The 22,630-nt window shown below is 33.4% G+C and overlaps 1 protein-coding gene across 1 annotated transcript; it reads right to left on the bottom strand.

Annotated features, from left to right (window-relative positions):
* Nucleotides 1–8,591: 8,591 nt before the first annotated feature.
* LOC123671381 (protein N-terminal glutamine amidohydrolase) lies at nt 8,592–22,452 on the bottom strand. Its single transcript, XM_045605203.1, has 5 exons — nt 22,309–22,452; nt 15,901–16,054; nt 11,808–11,956; nt 11,072–11,196; nt 8,592–9,309 (listed from the first exon to the last, which is right to left on the bottom strand). The coding sequence occupies exons 1-5, from the start codon at nt 22,395–22,397 to the stop codon at nt 9,200–9,202; spliced, it is 627 nt and encodes a 208-aa protein (XP_045461159.1). The 5' UTR covers nt 22,398–22,452; the 3' UTR covers nt 8,592–9,199.
* Between the last annotated feature and the right edge of the window lie 178 nt (nt 22,453–22,630).

The following is a 22,630-nucleotide window of genomic DNA, read 5'->3' as shown; positions in this document are numbered from 1 at the left end:
AGGTTTCAATATGATTAGTTTTAAGTAGCATGTTTATACAAGGTGTCCAAAAAGGGTATCGGGTATTTGTTTTGCCGCTGCATTTAAGAATGAGTGACGGGGGGGGATTGTGAAGGGGATCGTGATGTCCGCAATTTTTTGGAGTTTCAGTGACGATGGAGCAGTATCCAGGAACACATCGCGCTTTTTGCGCACGAGAGTATTATCGCAACGGTGATTCAATAGTAACTTCTCAACAATCTCAACGTTTATATCGTGAGGAATATCGTACACGCCATGCTCCAAGTGATGACTCCATTAGAAAATGGATCCGGATGTTCGAAAATACAGGTGTGACGATAGAAATTCAAGAATTTGAACGCCCTCGTTCAGTCCGCGAGGAAGAAACGGTCCTTATTTTCATGAAAATCGACGAGGCCAACCACTCAATGTAAATAGTGACCGTTATTGCGATATGCTGCGAAACTTTTTGGGTCCAAAGTTACTGGAATTTCAAGATTATAATTCGAGAACGTGGTTTCAACAAGATGGGGCCACTCGCCATACAACAAATCAAGCAATGGTAGCTGTTGAAGAATTATTCCCTAATAAGGTCATTTCGCGTAGGGGTAACATCAACTGGCCTCCCAGAAGCCCCGACCTTAGTCCACTTGACTATTTTGCATGGGGGTACATTAAAGGTAAGGTGTATGAGAATAATCCAATGAATTTGACCCAATTGAACCAAAACATAAGGTCAGAAATGGCCGCAATATAGAAAGCTATGTGTCAGAGTGTGATCGCCAATTTTAATTCCCGATTAGAAGAGTGCCAGCAGCGTAACGGTCACCATTTAGATAACATAATCTTTTACAAATAATTTTCCACTTCATGCTGTAATAATTAACAATAATTTTTTTTTTAATTGTAACTAGTTTTTGTTTTATCGAAGTTACAAATACCCGATACCCTTTTTGGACACCTTGTATAAATTTATTTTTAGAAACAGCTTATGTAAATTGAGTTATCTCTTAATAAATAAATAAAAAATGGACATGTGACTTTCTGTAGTATTCCTAAAAATATTCAATACATTAGCATTTGTAATACTATGTTGGCACTGTAATAATTGGAGGGGAACATGGAATTATCAATTCGGACAATGTCAATATTTATAGTTCTACGTTTACCCACCTTGGCGCTGCATTCTTATTTTCAGATGCCTATGATTCATCAGTTTTGAGACGTTATGATCCCTCCTGTTATTCTATACTCTAAGATTTCTTCTTTATGGTCTTCGTTCCGTAAATTAAGGGATGTGTGGTTCGTTCAATTTCGACCACAGATTACGGATAATATTATCCGTAATCTGTGATTTCGACGAACCGGGTCGAACCAGATCCATTGCTGAGACGACCCGGTTCAATTCAGTAGGGATGGGACGGTTTTTCAATATCGCGATTTTGGAACGTATTTTTTTAAATTTATTCGAAATCACAATAATTGTACCTTTCTCGATTTAATTCTAGCACAATCATCTATAATATCTTCAAAATCAATTTTGCTACTAATTACGTCTTCAATAGAGATTATTCCCAACTCAGAAAGTCTCCCCTGGTACATCGCAGAGCGCAAATATTTTATGTATTTGTATATAAATTTTTTATAATTTTTAATTTCGAAAAAGTTGCTAGTTACAGTTACCAGAATTGTAATAACGTATACGTTTTGAAAGATCACTTGTCGAGAATACGGTCCCAGAAGACGTCCACTAACCTGAAGAACTTGAGTACAAAACGTTGCGCAATTGACGGAGGTACCTCTTCCTCCATCATCGTCACGGTGGACACTTAGGGATGGGCAATAAATATCGATATACCGAAATATCGATAATGTCCCACAAAATTTTCGATAAATATCGTCGATATTTTTAATACCGATACTATCGATTGTCGATATTTCCAACCGATATTATCGATATATTTTATCGATTTCAGATTATCGAATTCGATATTTTTTCATATTTCGGATTATGATTTCGACCTCACGAAATACATTATACTCTAGTTTCATTAGTCGAAAATCCTGATTTAGCGGACTATAAAATAAATATCGAATATTTTCAATATATGTAGCAGTTTTGAAATTCTACACATCGAAAATAAAAATTTATATCTCAATCTTGCTGAAAGCTCAAGAAATAAAGAGACACAATAAAATTGGAATATAATTCAACGGCCGTTTTCAAATATCTTTCTGTAGGTACCTAAAAGTCCTAAACCATTTATTGGTTATTGCTGGAATTTACAAGATTCCTCGTACCTACCCCATACAATAAGAAGCATGTTCAGTTTTGAAATTCTACATATTGAAAATATGCAAACTACTAAACATGTTGTTTTCAACTGATTCTGGTCAAAATGAATCTGGATTTTCGTCGAATGGCACTAGAGCATATGTTTCGTGTGGTCGAAATTATAATGCAAAATATTAAAAAATATCGAATTTGACACTTTCGAATAAATATTGAGTATTTTCGATATGAAGAATTTCAGAATTGAAGTACCTACTTCATTTTGAAAATATTCTATAAAAATGGAAGCAAACTACTAAATATGTGTTTTCAACTTAATCTGGTTACGATAAATCAACATTTTTGACTTATGCAACTAAAATAACTAGATCATAATATGTTTCGTGTGGTCGAAATCATAATGCGAAATATTGAAAAATATCGAATTTGATACTCTGAAATACCTAAATATCGAAATGTAGAATCGCAAAACTGAAATTCTGCATAACGAAAATATTTCATAAAATAGTTAATAAACTACTAAATATGTCGTTTCAACTGAATCTGGTCATGATAATTCAGGATTTCCGACTAATGAAACAAGAGCATAATATGTTTCGTGTGGTCGAATTCATAATGCGAAAAATTAAAAAATATCGAATTTGATACTCTGACATAAATATCGATATGCAGAATTTCAAAACTAAAATTCTACATATCGAAAATATTCCATATAAATAGGAACAAACTACTAAATATATCGTATTCAACTGAATCTTGTCACGATAAATCAGGATTTTTAACTAATGGAACTAGAGCATAATAGGTTTCCTGTGATCGAAATGTAATGTGAAATATTAAAAATATCGAATTTGACATTCTGAAATAAATATCGAATATTTTCGATACCTATGTAGCAGTTTTAAAATTCTTGTTCGCAAGAAGATTTTAGCTATCATCACGCGAAACAGTTGTGCTGTTGATTTGCCGAACCACGCTGTAAGATTATTCAGCCACGAAGTTGTTCTCCTACCTACGCTTCTTTTCCCCATTACCTTTCCTTGGATGATCAAATGAAGCAAGCCATATTTTTCTGGATGTCTCATAATGAATATTATGCATCAGATAATAGTAAACTTGGTTCAGTATTACCTGTTCGTTAAATAGATCTGTTGAATAGTTATTCATATTTTTTAGTTGGATATCAACGAAGATCCAGTCCAGTCATAGGTGGCTAGGTTTTTTTAGTGGAATATTCGAATAAGTATTATCTGAATAATCATAGAATATTTACTTTATATTCATTGAATAATAATTATCAGTTATTATATCATATGAGCATAGACAATATTCGATTGAACACCGAGTTACGGTAGCGCAACTTGTGTAATGTTTCGCGAAATACGACGAGATGAAGAGGTTCGTATAATCGAAATCTATACTCGAGTTGGTATTCGTTATGATTATATCACGAATAATAATTTTAATTTCTTATTTATGAGTGAGCTCGACTTTTATTTATTTTTTTTTTACGAACGTTCAAGTACGTTACTATGAAAATAATCACAATATGGCAGGAAACACTAAATGATAATAGGTCAAAGGTAGATTCACTTATCAACGCCGTAACTATGGGAAATTCGCGGATTTCATTGGTTCATCAAAACATGAGTTTAATCACTGAATATTTATTGAATACTCTCTGAATATTCATTGAATAATCATAAAATATTCATTCAATAATCATAAAATATTCATTCAATAATCATAAAATATTCATTCAATAATCATAAAATATTCATTCAATAATCATAAAATATTCATTCAATAATCATAAAATATTCATTCAATAATCATAAAATATTCATTCAATAATCATAAAATATTCATTCAATAATCAATGAATATTCATTGAATATAAGTTGAATATTCTATGAATACTTGAATATTCATGACTACTCATGAATAATCAAGCATCAATATTGTTTGAATGAATTATTCGAATAAAGGACCCCGCACGTTTAGTACGGAAAATGGCTTTCCGTGAATTTGGCTGAATTTTTGATATGTTGTAGTTCTTGATGAACTGATCAGAAAAGTCCGTAGCCACAAAGCTCAAAAATCGACAGTTTTCGAGATATGGAGCTTTGAAAATGGATTTTTTGCAATTTTTGGGGTTTTTGCTCATCAATCGGGGAGCTCTCATTTCTGGTTCTGATGGAATTTGGATGTTCGGCGGCCAGAACCCGACTGAGAAATGATCTAGCTTGGTTATATTAGGCACCGCCATCGATAATTTTTTATACACTGCTCCACATTGGCTATGAAATGAGATATAAAATCCAAGATCTTCCATACATCTTTTCAAGCCACAAGATGACGCCAGAATAATTCACATGACCGAGAAACGACATATTGTGAGATTTTTTTAAGACAGGCCATAATATCTGAATCCTCATATATCTGATGTCCAATAATATCAAATATGTTAGCCGAAATGTTCATAACCAGGCATCGCGAGCTGTAATGGGGGAAAATGGGAAAATCATTATCATATTTCCTCGGGGATAACAATTGTGATCACTATTGATCTCATTTACATATGATATGTGATTTGTTTCTCACAAATCTCGATAATCTGACAATGGGGTGCCAAGACATTTTCCTTGGAATGTCTCGAAATTGATGATAGCATCTCACAGACAAACGAATCCGTGAAAATGTCTGCAGTTTTGATGCAATATAGTACTATACGGGTAGAATATAGAAGTCCAAGTGTTGGAAGCTAACTATGAATGGAACATCCGATATCAACCCACGAATTCTTGAAAATAATTTTTTTTCCTATGAACTTTTTGAACTTCACACATACGAATGAATAGGTACTATCTAATAATATGATCGTTGGCTAAATGAATGAGTAGATCAATCAAAAACAATATAATAATGAGAGTGACATTCATAATAATAATAACAATAATGATAATAAAGAAAAAACAATTTGAAATTTTATTAGCAATCGCAAGAAATCATTTAGAATATTATGAATCGAATCGAGGGCAAAATTATCATTATTGTTATTATTATTATGAATGTTATTCTCATTATTATATTGTTTTTGATTGATATACTCATTCATTAAGCCAACGATCATATTATTAGATAATTTTCATTCGTATGTGTGAAGTTCTTAAAGTTCATAGAAAAAAAAATTATTTTCAAGAATTCGTGGGTTAATATCGGAAGTTCCATTCATAGTTAGCTTCCAACACTTGGACTTCTATATTCTACCCAGATAGTACTGTATTGTATCAAAACTGCAGACATTTTCACGGATTCGTTTGTCTGTGAGATGCTATCATCAATTTCGAGACATTCTGAGGAAAATGTCTTGGCACCCCATTGTCAGATTATCGAGATTTGTGAGAAACAAATCACATATCATATGTAAATGACATCAATAGTGATCACAAATGTTATCCCTGAGGATATATGATTATGATTTTCCCATTTTCCCCCATTACAGCTAGCGGTGCCTGGTTATGAACATTTTGGCTAACATATTTGATATTATTGGACATCAGATATATGAGGATTCAGTTATTATGGTCTCTCTTAAAAAAATCTCACAATATATCGTTTCTCGGTCATGTGAATTATTCTGTGTGGCATTAAAAGATGTATGGAAGATCTTGGATTTTGTATCTCATTTCATAGCCAATGTGGAGCAGTGTATAAAAAATTATCGATGGCGGTGCCTAATATAACCAAGGTAGATCATTTCTCAGTCGGGTTCTGGCCGTCGAACATCCAAATTCCATCAAAACCATAAATGAGAGCTCCCCGATTGATGAGCAAAAACCCCAAAAATTGCAAAAAATCCATTTTCAAAGCTCCATATGTCGAAAACTGTCCATTTTTGAGCTTTGTGGCTACGGACTTTTCTGATCAGTTCATCAAGAACTACAACATATCAAAAATTCAGCCAAATTCACGGAAAGCCATTTCCCGTACTAAACGTGCGGGGTCCTTTAAGAATGAATATGTGAATACAAAAATACAAATAGAATACCAATACCTACATTATTTTATTGAATAAGAGCGTTTTGGATTATACGTTCTACCGCTAGAGGATAAATCCAGTACCTACCTACTACCGATGAGATCTCGGTGAACTGAGGAGCAAAAAATTCCGGTATAAGGTAATAAATTCGTATGAATAGAGTCTAGAATTATGCCGCAATAAGTTTTTTCATAGTCATATTCGATTTGCATTTTTGACGTACCTACTGCAGGAATGGTATGAATGTAGTAGAAGTACTCATGAGCTCTCGGTAATCTGAGGAGCAAAAATTTCGGAATAGGGTAATAGATTAGTTTGAATAGAGCCCAAAATTATGCAATAATAATTTTTTCCGTATTCATATACGATATTGGTTAGATTGAATTGTTTCCTTCTTATTATAATGTTTATAGGCATGATCATGATCTACATGCTAGTGGATGTAGCACTGGTGGTGGAGTAATGTTGGCTGTTCATGATAGTTATCATGTTTGGATAATTCCGGTCAAGTTGATGTCATCTACACGGATTTTCAGAAGTCCTTCGATAGAGTAGATCACCGGATTATGCTGAGGATGTTGGAGAATAGGTTCAGTACGCGGTTAATATGTTAATATTCTTAGGTTCTATCTGTCGCGTCGCAGGTAGTTTGTTTTTGTTGAGGGTTTTCGTTCTTTCGAGTCTGAGTCTGGTGTTCCCCAGGGCTCTGATCTTGGCCCACTTCTATTTTTGCTGTTTGTCGATATTCACGGTAGTGTTGATAGTCCATACCTACTGGAGAGGCACAACTTTCATGTTCCAAGATCTAACATGAGGTGTAGTCCTTTATTTTATTTGGTTCCTCGTAGGAATAATTGCATGATTCGAACGCCAATTCAGCATATATGTAGTCTCATGAACAACTTGTGTGAGACCTGTGATATTTTCTTTGACAATTCTAACATTGTAAAACAGAGTATTCTCGGCTGTAAAAGATAATGATCGCTTATTTCTTTAATTGTTAATCAAAGTTTTAATTGTAAATTTTTCTGTAATTGGGTTTTTACCTGTAGAAAAATAAAGCTGTTCATTATTATTATTCAAAAAAATTAATAAAATAAAATCAAAAATTTGAAAGTGGTTCTGTTAGCTCAACGGGGGTTCTGCTGTACATCATTCTACTTCGAAAATGTAAATGGAGCTCACGCATAGGATATTTACTGTAAAAATGATTCACATATTATTGTGACTATGGAAATTTTCTCTTTTTTACAATTTTCCAACTATTAGGACTAATGCAATAACTTGAGGAAGTAGTGATTGATAATATCTAAAAAATAAAATGAAAAAAGGATTTCTTGAAACATTTTTTCATTTCTTGTATAACCGGAAGTGGCGGCGCTTCGGAAATATTTCAGGTATAGAGAACCATGAGAAATATATATTATGAATTTTCATATTTTTAATAGGTACAGTTCTCCAGGAACGTCTTAAAGGCAGACAAACACCCTGTTTATACGTAAATTGAATGAACAGTTTATTTGAATGCTATTGGTTTTAATTGATGTCAATCCCTTTCAATTCAAACTGAAACTATGTACCCGTATTTTCTACAGAACTGAATAAAATTGAATTTCTTTTTCAAAATTAAACTTCCAATACTAATTAAAGGAGTCAAAAAAACAGAGATGGATAACCATACACTGCCTCAATCAATTTATCTTCCATCCTTGTTTGATCTATCTTAATCATATACAAGTTTGGAAAATTCACTCGGAACCATGGGAATTAGTGTACAAATCTCCAAGTCGCTCTGGCTCCAATGGAACAGTGGAAGAATAGAAACATGAGTGCGATGCCATATCAAATAAAAATCTGGTCTTCGCGAATGGCCGCTGGTAAGCGTATTGGGAGATCTGTTATGGTGGATTTATGCACCAGTCCTAAGAACAAAGACTAAACCTAAGAACTAAGAATTCAACGCTAACAAATCAATGAGGGCGTTTATGCACGTTTCCTTAGAACTAAGTACTAACACTAGCAGGCCAACTGTTAACTAAGAACAAAGGGCTCAGGTAAAATATAGAAGTGCGCGTGCGCCGCATAGTATTTCAATATTAACGAGTGCCAGTTTCTATCATTTTATGTTCTTTATTCGTGTTTATCGATGAAAAGTATTAGGTGTATTTGAAACGGCTGCCAGCAGCCGTTCGTGTTATTTGATATGGCATCGCATTTTTGTTTATTGGGAGGAATGATAGAATAACAGATTTATAGTTTTAATTAATGATCAAGAGCTTAATATAGTTTATTGAAAAAAGTAATAATTCAAACACTACATGATGAAAATCGGAATCGTAATAGTTATAACTGTTTGGGCACTTCAGATAAAAACTTTCATAAGATGTCCATCAAAAAGTGAAATGAAATATGAAATATTTTGCATAGTTATAAAATCATATCAATATTAAAATATTAGGTCGAGTTGTATTACATACTTTATAAACATTTTAGGCTGAGATCTTATGTGCAACAGTGAAAATGATTGAAAAAAACGTTATTCTCATGAATATTTTGTAGGTATATTTTAGAATAGATGGATAGAGTGCACTGAATATACAAATGCAACATTATTATTTGTAAGCAAATCCTGAGTTGTGAATTGAATATCAATTCTAGTAAAATACTATCACAAAAAGATGATACAGTATTCATTATAAAGAATTCCTTGGATGGCTGGATAATATGAAGTATATCGTATATCTTTGTCGTTGCATGCCAAGTTTTCAGAGGGCAATGGCCAGAAGAAAAGGCTTTTAATATCCCCAAAGACTCAAGTTCATTTTATTCAATTGACTTTATTCTTCAACTGCACATTTTCTCATTTATGTAGCAGGTTTGTAGAATTTTTGAACAAACTGAGTCAAACTTAGGACCTCTCCAGGTCCTTTTGCTGGCTCCATTTGAATGAATTCTTCTAAGTTATGAGGATTATCTGGAAAAAAAAATATGTTTCAACTGGACTGAGGTTCAAGCACAGATGCAAATCAATACTCCAAATGAATTATTTGTTTTCATTAAAATACCAGAATACCATGTTCACTTGAGAAAACCAATTTAGCCAAAGAATACCCTCATTTCAATGAAAAAGATCAAATATAAATTATTCAGAGAAAAGTACCTGTGTGTTCTGGCCTTGTAGCTTATTTTTCAATTGCGTAAGAGAATGAAAAAACGTTTTTCTTGCAATAGAAAATATGTAAAATTCATACAAAAAATGCATTATTTTTTCAAGAACTAAAATTACAATTTTTTTCATACATATTTTCATTTGCCGAAAATTTTTTACTTTTCCATTTGCTTCTTCATATTTAGCCAAGGAGCTGCGGCTATACTCGAGTTTTAGACGGTAAAAAATCTAACAATAACATCTCCTCGAAGATAAATCTAAGCTTATCCGGCTAATATTATGTCGAGCCGTATGTTTATGTGTCTACCTTCATCCTTAACATATACAATCAACACCAGGATCAAGGAACACAAGGCCAATTGTAGACTGGGACATACGGAAAAATCGCTGTCGCAGCACACACTAAACAACACGGATCACAAAATAGAATTAGATGGTCAAAGTACCGACCAGCCAGCACGCGGAACAGGAAACAGACCTCTGAACACTGGTGGAAGGGCAAACGTGAAAGTGGAGTCCTACTGATTAAAACTACTGAAAAACTATAACAAAATAAAATTTGAAAAGCTAAAAAAAAAGGGGCTACTAGGAGAGGTCCAACATAATCAAAAGGGCCAGTCCTGAATGATCTACATGGTGAAACTCCATAAGAGATAAAAACGCTGATACATAGAAAAAGAAAATTAATGAAAATCTAGAGAACTTCCAATATATTAGACTTAAAGATCCAAATAAATACAGCCAAATGCTGAAAAATAATCTGAGAGAACTGATTACAGACATATAAACCAGAGGGATAGAGCTGAACGCCATAGATCATTCTGCTCGAAATTTGCAAGTGCTTAAAGCATGTGAAAACAGTAATTCCACAACAACGCGAAGATGTGGAATGGCATACTTAAGGCTTGAAAAAGCTGAAGCTCTGGATGATACAATAGGAAGAGAAGTCCGAATTAACTTCAGAGAAGATGATGAAAATGACGACTTAGAAGAAGAAGTATTGATGTTCTGATATTGGAGCTAACGAATTGCCAAACCATTTCCAATCCAACAACACCAACAGTCATCAAGAAATTGAAAACCAGAAAAGCTACAGGTAAGAAAAAAATAACAAATTTTATGTTATACAAGATGTCCAAAAAGGGCACAGCAGCGCTAACTAATAAAGCCAATGGAATGATGGAAACAGAACACTATCAAAAAAAATGGAAATCTGCAATAGATATTGTGTTCAATAAGCCAGGAAAAGATAGAAAATACTGGCAAATAAGTCTACTGTCAACGATTGGAGAAATAGTTGAGAGAATCATTGCAAAAAGACTAAACGATGAATCTGAATCTGTTACTACCCGAACAAATCGGATTCAGAAGATATCATTCCTACTGAATCTTGAATATGTAAGTAAGGATTTTAAAACAAACAAGGCGCAGGACTAGTGATATTATATTTTAAGAGAGGCGATCAAGTTTGGCATTAAGGATAGCCTATAAGATGAAGATATCAAGCTATAATATCAAAACCTGCAGAATAATAAATCAACTAGTTTACAAATTCTAAATTCCTCACTTGAATTGGTGATTGGTCCATAATTTGGTGGGGGTTTAATCCAACTACCATCAGGTCTCTTCATGTGTCTCCTGTCCGATGAAAAATTATTGAGGAATTCTTTGGCTGAAACCACCCTGAAAAATCTGGAACAAAAAAATAATAATGAAAATAATAATAAAATTTTTTTTTTTCGGTTGAGTATGATCATTAACATTCCCCTGAAGAAGTCAACATGTGGTTGAGGAAACAATTGATTTGTTAAATAAATTTTGCGGAAATAGAGTCCTTCACTTCCAATCAATATCCAAATGAATTAACATCAAGCAAAGAACAAAACAACAGCAAAAAAAAGTTTTATTAAAAAATTGACGAAGTAATTTCTTGAAAATGCTTTATAACAGAGCCGACATGCGAGATGCAGCCTCATCGGAAGCTATAAGATGTTTTGTTGAAATGCATCTCATCATATAATGTTTTTGTTGAAAATGCTGTTTCGTAATGCCCTCAAATAATCATTCTCTTTAAATATCAATCATCGCCAGATTAGTAATCATGGGTTTATTACACCAAATTACTTTGCAAAGTGAAAAATGACGTTGCACAAAAATATGCTCGGCTATGCTGGAGAGGAGATAATTGGTGGGATTACATGAAATATAGTAATTAGTTTTGGTGAACTGTATAATTGTCATGAATGCGAGAGAACAAAGATCCAATTGCTAAAAACAAAATCAAAATGAAGATACTTCCTTACCGAAAATAATCTGGTTTCAATATTTGATCGGTACGGAATGTTTCTGTGATGTATTTGTGGACATATGTCGGAAATGGTAGATCTGAATCAAGATCGTAGACTAGGCATTTCTGCGGTTCTGGATGGTAGAGAAATATGACGTGGTAATCCTGAAAGAAATGAGATTCAAGTAAAACAACAAGAAAATTATTTATGTAACCAAGTTATCAGCAATCCATGTATAGGATGGGCAAATAAGCGAGGTAAGCGGCTATATCTCAGGATCCACTCATCGTAGAGACTTGCGGTAAAAAATTTTACCACGAAAGTATACAAGAAAACACATTGGAGGTTCATACCTCTACCGCTAGGGGACTTGATAGCTATCGTCGCGTAAAAAAATGAATTTCACTCGGAAATGTTTCATACGAAGTTGAAGAAAAAAATATCATCACTGTAATCCTTGGAAAATCTTTTTTCTTTCGAATAAACGACATCAAATAATGGTAAAGGGAAAGGGAGAAATCTTACAGTAACTTCAATTTGGCTCAACATTTTTGAGCAAATTAGATCTCGTCTGAAAGATAATATCTCGTTCATTGAGGAAAAAATACACTGATGATAAATTTGTTTTTGCTGCTTTCGATAGAGAGCGCTAAGTCAGAAGTTCATTGTTTTGTTCATTTTACTCCGAAATTTCAAATGTGATGATAGGATTTTCTCAACAGAAACAGAAGTACCATCCAATTTGCATGAAAAAAAACTGAAGGTCGCAAAGCGATAGTTTCAGGCGTTCTGGAGTTATGGCCGAAAGAAGATATTCTTCAACTGATTCACTGGCAAAAACCAAATTGTGTCTAGGTTCTGACAGAAACAGAAATCCTATCAAATTTGTATGAAAAACCCAGAAGGTCGCAAAGCGATAGTTTCAGGCGTTCTGGAGTTATGTCCGAAAGAAGATATTCTTCAACTGATTCACTGGCAAAAACCAAATTGTGTCTTTAGGTTCTGACAGAAACAGAAATCCTATCAAATTTGTATGAAAAACCCAGAAGGTCGCAAAGCGATAGTTTCAGGCGTTCTGGAGTTATGTCCGAAAGAAGATATTCTTCAACTGATTCACTGGCAAAAACCAAATTGTGTCTTTAGGTTCTGACAGAAACAGAAATCCTATCAAATTTGTATGAAAAACCCAGAAGGTCGCAAAGCGATAGTTTCAGGCGTTCTGGAGTTATGGCCGAAAGAAGATATTCTTCAACTGATGCACTGGCAAAAACCAAATTGTGTCTTTAGGTTCTGACAGAAACAGAAATCCTATCAAATTTGTATGAAAAACCCAGAAGGTCGCAAAGCGATAGCTTCAGGCGTTCTGGAGTTATGGCCGAAAGAAGATATTCTTCAACTGATGCACTGGCAAAAACCAAATTGTGTCTTTAGGTTCTGACAGAAACAGAAATCCTATCAAATTTGTATGAATAATCCAGAAGGTCGCAAAGCGATAGCTTCAGGCGTTCTGGAGTTATGACCGAAAGTAGATACAATTTGGTTTTTCAGTACATCAGTTGAAGAATATCTTTTTCCGGCAATAACTCCAGAACGCCAGAAGCTATCGCTTTGCGACCTTCTGGGTTTTTCATACAAATTTGATGGGATTTCTTCTTGAAGGTTTCGATGACAGCAAGGGATGGCAGTCAGTGTAGACTAGCTACCATTTGGACGCAAGCCATTTGAACGCCTGCTTCCAAACGCTCGAAAAAACGCCTCGTGAGTGGCGGGCATTAAGTTCAGCATACGCAAACAGGAATATCAAAAATAAAGCCTATGGGGAACTAGTAGAATATTCCAAAGGAAAATTACAGAATGAAAGAGTAGATGTAAATTTCCATTTGGTTGATATCGTTTTCCATCGTTATTGGCAAATCTTCCTTTACATTGAAATAAACATTCATTAATTTTTCTTAAAATATACTCGTTTTCTTTAATATCAAAATGTCAGCTCTTTTTGGAAAACCCCTTCAGTATAACAAATGATATTTTAGATAATTTCATTTCAAATTAGCTAATAACATTAATAGTTTCCGACATATTTTTTGATACGACTTTCGGATTCTTCATTCGATACGTTAACAGAAAATTACAAATTATCAAAAAATATGTCGGAAACTATTAATGTTATTAGCTAATTTGAAATTAAATTAGCTAAAATATCAGTTGTTATACTTAAGGGGTTTTCCAAAAAGAGCTGTCATTTTGATATTAAAGAAAACGAGTATATTTTAAGAGAAATTAATGAATGTTTATTTCAATGTAGAGGAAGATTTGTCAATAACGATGGAAAACGATATCGGCCAAATGGAAATTTACATCTACTCTTTCATTTTGTAATTCTCCTTTGGAATAATCTACTAGTTCCCTATAGGTAACTTTTTATTTTCCATCGACAGGTTTTCTGCCTAAATATTTCGATGAAACCTATCAAAAATTCTTTCATTTTGCACAAGAATTTGTTACGCTACGAAGTTCCGACGGTACCTGATAAATTGCCAGCTGTCTGTGATCATCTGAAATCCGACCCGGATACTCAATGAAACAACCTCTCGAGTGGAAGGTTTCGATGGCAGCAAGGGATGGCAGTCAGTGTAGACTAGCTACCATTTGGACGCAAGCCATTTGAACGCCTGCTTCCAAACGCTCGAAAAAACGCCTCGTGAGTGGAGGGCATTAGGGAACGGAGACGCGCGAGACAACTCCGTTTCCTATGTGGCTAGCGCAACTCGCACACATTTATTAACTATGCATTCTGAGTACATGCTAATTTTTTTTGCATATACACATATATTGTTTCATTTATGATTAAAATGATTATTTGAATTTTTTTCTTGAGATCAGGTTCTTATTTAATTTTTTCAATTTAGCTCTCTCAGAATATGGTGCAAATATGGTAGTCCAAAAAAGAGATGATAACTTTAATTTTAAATATTAATCCCAGGATATTTTTCACAACATGCATCTGAAATTTGCTGTTAGTTGACACGGTTAATTCGTCAGTGGCAGCAAAAATGTTTGGTTTTATCCAGAAAATTGTTTTGCTGTATGAAAGTTCCAATGAACACTGAAATTAATTAAAGGCAAATTAAAGTTCCCGTAAAAGCCTTTATCAGACACAAGATGAGAAAGCAGAATTGAAGCAGTGAAGTCCGTACTATTACAATTCGATATGTGATAGCATGCATTGTATAAGCTTGAAAAATAAACAAAACAATCGGAAACACTCCGTGATTTTGACGCAGTATTGAACGTAATGCTCAGTTTTCAATTCAAAATATCAGAATATGTATGTGATGAGATATTATCGCTCATTACTATTACTATAAGCAAATCTGCAGACATTAATACAAGCATTGCCCTTCAACATTCGCATACTTTTTTTAACTGAATGAAAGAATATAGATGAATTCAATTTGAAAAATGCTTATTTCATTCTAGTCAGTTTATTAGGAAAAGAAGTTTTGATCTTCCTGAGGACGAGTTTTCCTTCATAAAAGCAGATAATATCTATCTTTATAATCCCCTAAGATTCGATATAAAATAGATCGACTCCCCGCAGTCCTGATAGGACTTTGACCTATGAGGCTGCCTTAAATCTAAAGTTTACGTTATTATCTCAACTTCCCTGGCCCACTTAAAACAAAATATTCGCCATGAACGGAAACCATCACAAAGCATCCTCGGCAAGCTATCATTAGGAATTTTAGTGTTAGATTGAATAGGTGTCATGAACGCGAGGGAAGACATTTGGACAACATTATTTTGAGAAATACACTCCCAACTAGTGTATTTTCATAATTGATAAACATTTGATCGAGAAACGGCGTATTTTTTTTTGATAGCTTGTTTATTCATATAAAATTGTATATTAAATATCCCCACTAACCTGAATCCAAAATGATCGACCACTTCTCCAACCTGCCCCAGCTAAGAGTGTGGTCCGAAATACAATTGAATTCTCGGAAATTCCGAACTTTTAGTGTAATTAGGTAGGTACTCACAACTCAGGTCAATAATAAAGTATACCTACACTAAGTATAGTGAAAAAAGCGAAAAGAGAACTCACCCAGATAACTAACTTCTCTTCATCCTTACCAGCCCTCTGTTTCCAGAGGGGCACCTTCCTTCTGGCGTTTGACACGAAAACAACGGAACAATTTTGTATCTCTCCCGGATACCTCTTCGTCACGTCCTCGCATAGTTTGAATACATTCTCCTCGCTGAAACATAACATCAGTACATCTGTAGATCACATTAAATACGTTTCCATTCGATTCCTTACTTTTCTTTGAAAAAAATTGCGGATCTTTCCATGTTTTTCGGTTCGTTCGAAGTGTCGCCTTCGAAACGTACGATTGTATACTGATTATAAAAATATTGAGTTACTCTACAATAACTTAGAATGCCTTTTAAACATGCACGTTGACGGCGTGTTGCTTGGAGAAATCGATAGTCGGACAAAGTGAAAAAACAGTATGATTTCCTGAAATCAGCGTGGAAACCTAGCGAATGTAGATTTTTGTGAAGATAATCAATCAGCAGAAAGTGACGTTCTTTTTTATACAGAGTGGACTTTGTTAAACTATACTTCATACAGAGGTAGAGGACACTTAGCCGATTCCGAAGAATGGCCAACAAGCAGGGTTTTCGTTTGAAATATGGGATTTTTTGGGGGTGGGCAAAGTAAATAGAAATAATACGCGAAAATGATAGTTCTGCTGATCTTGCAATTATATTAGCCTTAGTATGTCAAATTTTAGGGGGGCCCTCCTAGCATCGCTACTGTTTGAGATAGACATTACAAAAACTGACAATATGTTTGCTACTGAAATAGTTTTATAGCAAAAAGTTAGAAGTTTAATTCAATTAGATGAAAATGTTTATTCGATTATAATAATTATAGTATAATTCGAACGGACTGATCACCTCTATGAATGTTTTATGAATAATTGTTCTTACCTGAATTACCCACATTCAACATTTTGAGCGAAATTTTACATTTTCAATAATTTCAGTAGTTATATCCCGAGTGCTTGCCAAATACTCGAATATTTGCTCGGCTGCAGGAAATGCAACAGGGAAAATATTTGATAATTTGGCAATCACGAGAGAAATATAATAGTATATTATTCAACGTGTGGTAATGTAGGTTATAACTCACGCAGATGTAATTCATCAAGTGAGTTATGATCATTACCGCAAGATGAATACTATACTTCATCTACGACTATATCAATAAATACTAAGAAAAAATAGAGATTTAGAATATAAACAGAAGGAACGGGAAATGAACATATGTGCTCGTTCTCGAGTACAAGAGAGATTGCAAACTTAGTGTCACCAATCACAATCGAAGTAGCTTCGGCTAACTCAAATCCAGTACAGACATAGAACTTTATTGAAAAACCTTAATAGTTGCCTATAAAAATGTATTAAAATATACCAAAAAACATTCCCTGTAAACGATGACTCAATGATCTTAATGCTACACCAATCTAGAAAATGTTTTCAAACCCCTTTATATTTTTTTCGGGCAAGTAATTCTGTATGGTAACATTAGCTGTTTGTCTTTTGAAAATGTATACCTATAGAATATTTCATCTTCACTATCTGAATTGATGGTTTCAACAAAACATTCACAATAATTAGATATCAACTTAATTTGAAAACGTCAAAATTATTAAAGTGACATTCCCTCGGACATTCCTTCCCTCAATAACAATAATGGAATGTTCCCTTTCGGCCAATCGAATAGAAGCAAAGAAGTATAGAAGCACAGATCCATATTTTCCGATTTATTATAGTGAGTTATAGTAGTGAGTTATTATAACTCACGCTGTTTGTTAAAAGATACTATTAATTGCTCAAAAGCAGTTGAATAATGAATATATAATTCAATAGGAGTAGATAAAGGACTATTACCTTCAAAAAATTGCAACCAATCATATTAACTAACTCGCTCTGCTCGCGGCTTGGACCTCGTCAATATGCCAGTAGATCCATCCAGTGCTGACGCCAGCTTTCAAAAACAAGAGTGGCCAAAGTGTGACCGGATTTTTTTTGTGGGGGCCGAAGGAAAGCGTAATTATAGTTCTGCTAATCTTGTCATTATTTTAGTCTTAGATTGTCAAATGTTAGGGGGTCCCGGGCGAACTTTTTTTTTCAATGACAATAAAAATATTATGATTCAAGTGAGGGCTAGGGTGAGGGAGATGATGGTGGTGTTGTTGCCGGGGCTAGTGTTGGAGGAGAAGGGGTTGGTTTTCTCCTTTCTCCTCTCTCTCCCCCTATTTCTACTCCCCCTCTCCAACTTCCTCCTCCTTTCGTCTCATTTGTTGATTATACTGTCTTATGTATTCTATTGGGTTAGCCTAAATTAAAAGAAATGATTTTTTCATATCTTCGATTGAAATTTTATAGTGGATTATTATTTCACAAAAATTTAGTTTTAAATGATTTTTGGGATTATGTATTTTGAATAAATGTATTCTTTTGTTGAGTTTCATTCATTAAACAGATTGCTCTATCGATTTATTGATAAAGAATCCGTCTTCGGATTCGATTCTGGCCAGCTGTTCGTATATACGATTCGAACAGGGACCTAGATATTTGAAATTTTCAGGGGAAGCCCGGATTAAGAAAATCATAGTTAAAGCCCAGTTTCACCAAAGGCTTTAATCTTGACTTGGCTCTTAAGTGAGGCCTTAGATCACGATTAATGTAATGTAGCGTTTCACCACATTCCAAAGCGCCATTTAATCGACCAATCGCGATTTAGCACTAATCGGCCATTTTTGGAGGATTACAACCTTTCAAGTTGAGATTAATAATTATTTATCAGTATGGAACTCTTGTCAATGTAATTATTTTTCCGGAAATTTCTAATTTTTGGGTCAATTTTATCAAAATATGACTATATGTATAGGCTCAATATTTCCCATTTAAAATACACGTAAACTTTGTTTTTGTGTTTTATGAAATTTATTGCAAAGAATAATTTATTGATATGTTTGATTGAAATATTATTCAAGAAGCAGTTAAACTTGTTAATAAAAATAAATAAGTTAATAAAATTACTTATATAGTTTTTTTTCCAGAATATGTGGTTTTGTGAAATGGGATACTTTCTTTTTAACTTCTGCAAGTTTCCGACATTTCGAAGCACATCACTCGACATTTTCGGCAAAAATTAACTTTGTTTTTTGTTTACAAGATGACAAATGTTTTGAAATGTTAATGACACCTGACACCTAGCGTCAATGGTGGTCATCACTGTTAATACGATACAGAACACTATATAACTTTTTGTTCACAACGTTGCCAAATGGTTTGACTATTTAAACGCGATTTGGTTTGTAATGCTTATAGACACGAAATGATAAACAAGATTTGATAGGTAATTTTATTAATTGATGGCAGGCATGTAGTCAGTATGAAGTCCGTAGTGTTTTGAGAATCTAACGGCAGGATTAAGTGGTTCCTGTGGTTAAAATTTTTTGTATTTCCATTGTTTGGTCACATAGCTATTATGATATGAAAATCAATTGATAAGAAAAAAAAAATCAAATAAGAGTTGAGAAAAATTTGTTGTTTTGTTGAAGTGTTCACCCCGTATATCCATTTCTGTGAACAAACTTATCGGATTGAAGTCTGTATAGATCGCTCTTATCATAACAATAATCCTAAAATACGGCATACCAAAACAAAAAAGTAATGATATGTTTAGGTGATTTGAAGTCTAATTGAATCAAACTTATTTGAGAATAGCTATTTATAATACAAGTGCAGAATGCAATGACATCCTTCCACGAGTTCAAAATTCAAAAACGAACCCCGAGAGGCGAAATTTTGTGTTAGAGTGTTAGAATGAGCCTTCTGTTTTCTGTATCGGCGATCCTAAATTCGTTGTCGAGTGAGGGGATCTCTGAATTCCTTTGGGCTAGAAAAAAATGGATGGCACATTTTCGGGCCCCAATTTTGAGAGATTTAATTTGGTGAAAACCGCAACCTCATAAATTCAACTGTTTTCAAGTTATAAGAGAAAATTGGAAAATAGCGTGAAATGAAAAGTTCTCATAACTTTTTCTTGATTTCAATAAACACGATATTTTTATTTGAAACGATAGGATATAGGATTCTCAAATCAAGTCCATCGTCAAGCCATTAATTATTGCTATTGTTCAAATGATGAAAATCCTCGAAATTTTGATTACATTGTGAATGATTAATGGAACGGATATCATAAGGACGTTCAGACGGAAAATTTCAATTCGCTTGCAGAGGCATCTGTGACAATTAACGAATCGTGAAAAAAAATGTTCGTATTTTTTTTGGTGAAGAATACTAATTTGCAGTGAAAAACAGGGATTCACATTTGAAATTCAAATGTTGACTCACGTCCCTCCACAAGGGTGAAGTATATAGAAGAAGTTTTAGCATAAGTAGTCATCCCTCTCAAAACCATCAACTTCTTATTTGAAACATTTTCCGTAATATTTCCTTATCAGATTTTTTTGACTGATTCAACTTACAAAATTCACCCGGTATAGTTCTAAATGAATGAAATTTTAATCTCTTGTCCATGTTCTCGAAAAAACACTGAGGTGATTGGGCGCTCGTTCATTAATGCTAATATTCTGCACTTGGTGACCAAAAACAGTACATAGTTATGTATAAAATGAGATTTATTTTGATGACACTATTGTCGGTTAATTTATAAGTGCATTTCTCGAATTTTTTTTAGGGGCAGCATGGTGCAGAGTAATCTTCCATGTTCTCAGTAGTTCATTGAATTTTTGAGGACAAGAATCATTAGCAAAAAAGATTGACATCCAAGATCCAATTTTGAATACCTTGATAACACTTAATTCCAGTCCTTTATTCAATTATATCTTAGTCTGCCAATATACTGCTGCCTCTAACACGAAAATAAAAACCTCCTCAGTTTTCATTTAAAAATTTGCAAATTGTAATTTTTGTCAATATGGTTTACTCATAATAAATTCACTTAAGACTGCATTTCAAAATTTCATTCGTCTTTACACTGAAGGATCCAGTGAGTGTTAACAAGATGAGAGTGAGTTACAAAATATTTACTGTTACCATTGCATAATGATTATTTTTTTCCCACAATTCATGAAATATGAATATTACGCAAGAAGCTTAACTATCTGTTGTCGATGAAATTTTCAAGTTAGTAGACAAGTAATCTTGAAATTCATAAATGATCAAACACAAATATGTTATTCTCGAATATTACCCACTTCCATTCAATACCTGAACAGTACATGTAGATGAATCTACATAAAAATTTTGATCCATTTTTGTTCATTGGTTTCAATGTCTGAAGGTTAGAAAAGTTAGAAGCTGAAAAAAAATTTAACCCTACATTGTAATAATTTTAGTTTAAATTATATTCAACTACCAAATAGAAATCGTTAACACATTTCGATCCGATTCCGATCTACCTGAGTCTATTTGGTCAAAATATTATTAATGCAATGCAGAATATTCTTCGAAGTTACCTTAACGGTGTCATCCATAATTCCTGATGCTTTACTTTGAACTTATTTCACCAGTTTCTTATAATTTTTTATTTCCAACAACTGCAGAGACTAGTCAATAAATACACAATGTTTCTAGACTTTTACTATCAGGTCATCAACTTTTGAAAAGCTACACACAGCATCGTTTGTTTTTTGAACAAGTTGATTGAAATAATCCATGAAAAATTGTGATATATCACGATTATGAAGTAACAAAAAACAATCAAAACGCAGACCCAATAGCAATCAGAAATTATAAAGATGCAGGTAACCTCATATTTTTATGACAATCAAATAATCTGCAGTGAAATGGAAGACATTGAGGCAATTATATAACCTGAAAACATTACACTATTAAGATGAATTCGGTGATATTTTTGTGGAAGAATAAGTGATGATAATGAATTATATACAAGATTCTAAACAATAATCTTACTTAATGCAATAGTTATATATTATAATGGAATAAAACAGTTGGAGTTAACGTAGGAATTAAATATCCAGAAGGTATTATAATTATTGATGATCAATTCTAGAATTGAAGTGAAGCCATTTCTGAATCTTCTCTGAAACTTTTATAATGGGGATATATATTTTGTATAATTGCATAATAGAATGTTTAATTGCTATAGTCTCATATATTATTGCCAATGGAATAAGTCATTCAACATTAAGACAATTTCCTGGAAGAATACTTCTGGAGTGTATTCTATATGTCATCCAAAGTATTTCTCCTCAGTCTAATTTCTCCAATAAACACTAGATTGTACCTACGGTTGTATAAATTCGACTTCTTCAATTGTGTCTACATGTAATCGTCAAAAATTTTCCAATTAATGATATTATGTAGTAGTGAAACAATATTATTTCCATTTAAATTTAATTCATTCCAGCAATAACCAAGATTCAAATCTTTAGGTGCAACTTACCAATAGCAAGACACATATGAACAATCAGCAGATTTTGGAAATAAGTTTTTGGAATTTGTTTTGTTTTCAGAATTAATAGATGCCATCATAAATATTTCTGGTAATGCGGCAAAATGACATTCCTGTCATAATAAAGTGAAATGTCATAATTGTCTGTAGTGTCGCCGACCATAATAAATAAGAATTGTTTTTTTTTGTCTTCATTCAAACGATTACAGTTTTGGAATATGCAAAAATAAAAAAAGACTAAAAGAATGAACGATAACCATTGGAAACGAATTAATTGATTAAATTAGATATATTATCTCTAATCCGTCAGCAT

Source organism: Harmonia axyridis, chromosome 1 (assembly GCF_914767665.1).
Source record: "Harmonia axyridis chromosome 1, icHarAxyr1.1, whole genome shotgun sequence".
Taxonomy (NCBI): Eukaryota; Metazoa; Arthropoda; class Insecta; order Coleoptera; family Coccinellidae; genus Harmonia; species Harmonia axyridis.
Note: the sequence above shows the minus strand (reverse complement) of the source record. Positions and strands in the feature narration are given on the sequence as shown.

Bases quoted from the DNA above. Each gene is read 5' to 3' on its own strand.
- LOC123671381 (XM_045605203.1), bottom strand. From the start codon at position 22,397: ATGATGGCATCTATTAATTCTGAAAACAAAACAAATTCCAAAAACTTA. The intron at 11,957-15,900 runs GTGAGTTCTCTT...CATTTCTTTCAG, and splicing joins AAGAGAAGTTAGTTATCTGG to GATTACCACGTCATATTTCT. The intron at 11,197-11,807 runs GTAAGGAAGTAT...TTTTTGTTCCAG, and splicing joins TTGAAACCAGATTATTTTCG to ATTTTTCAGGGTGGTTTCAG.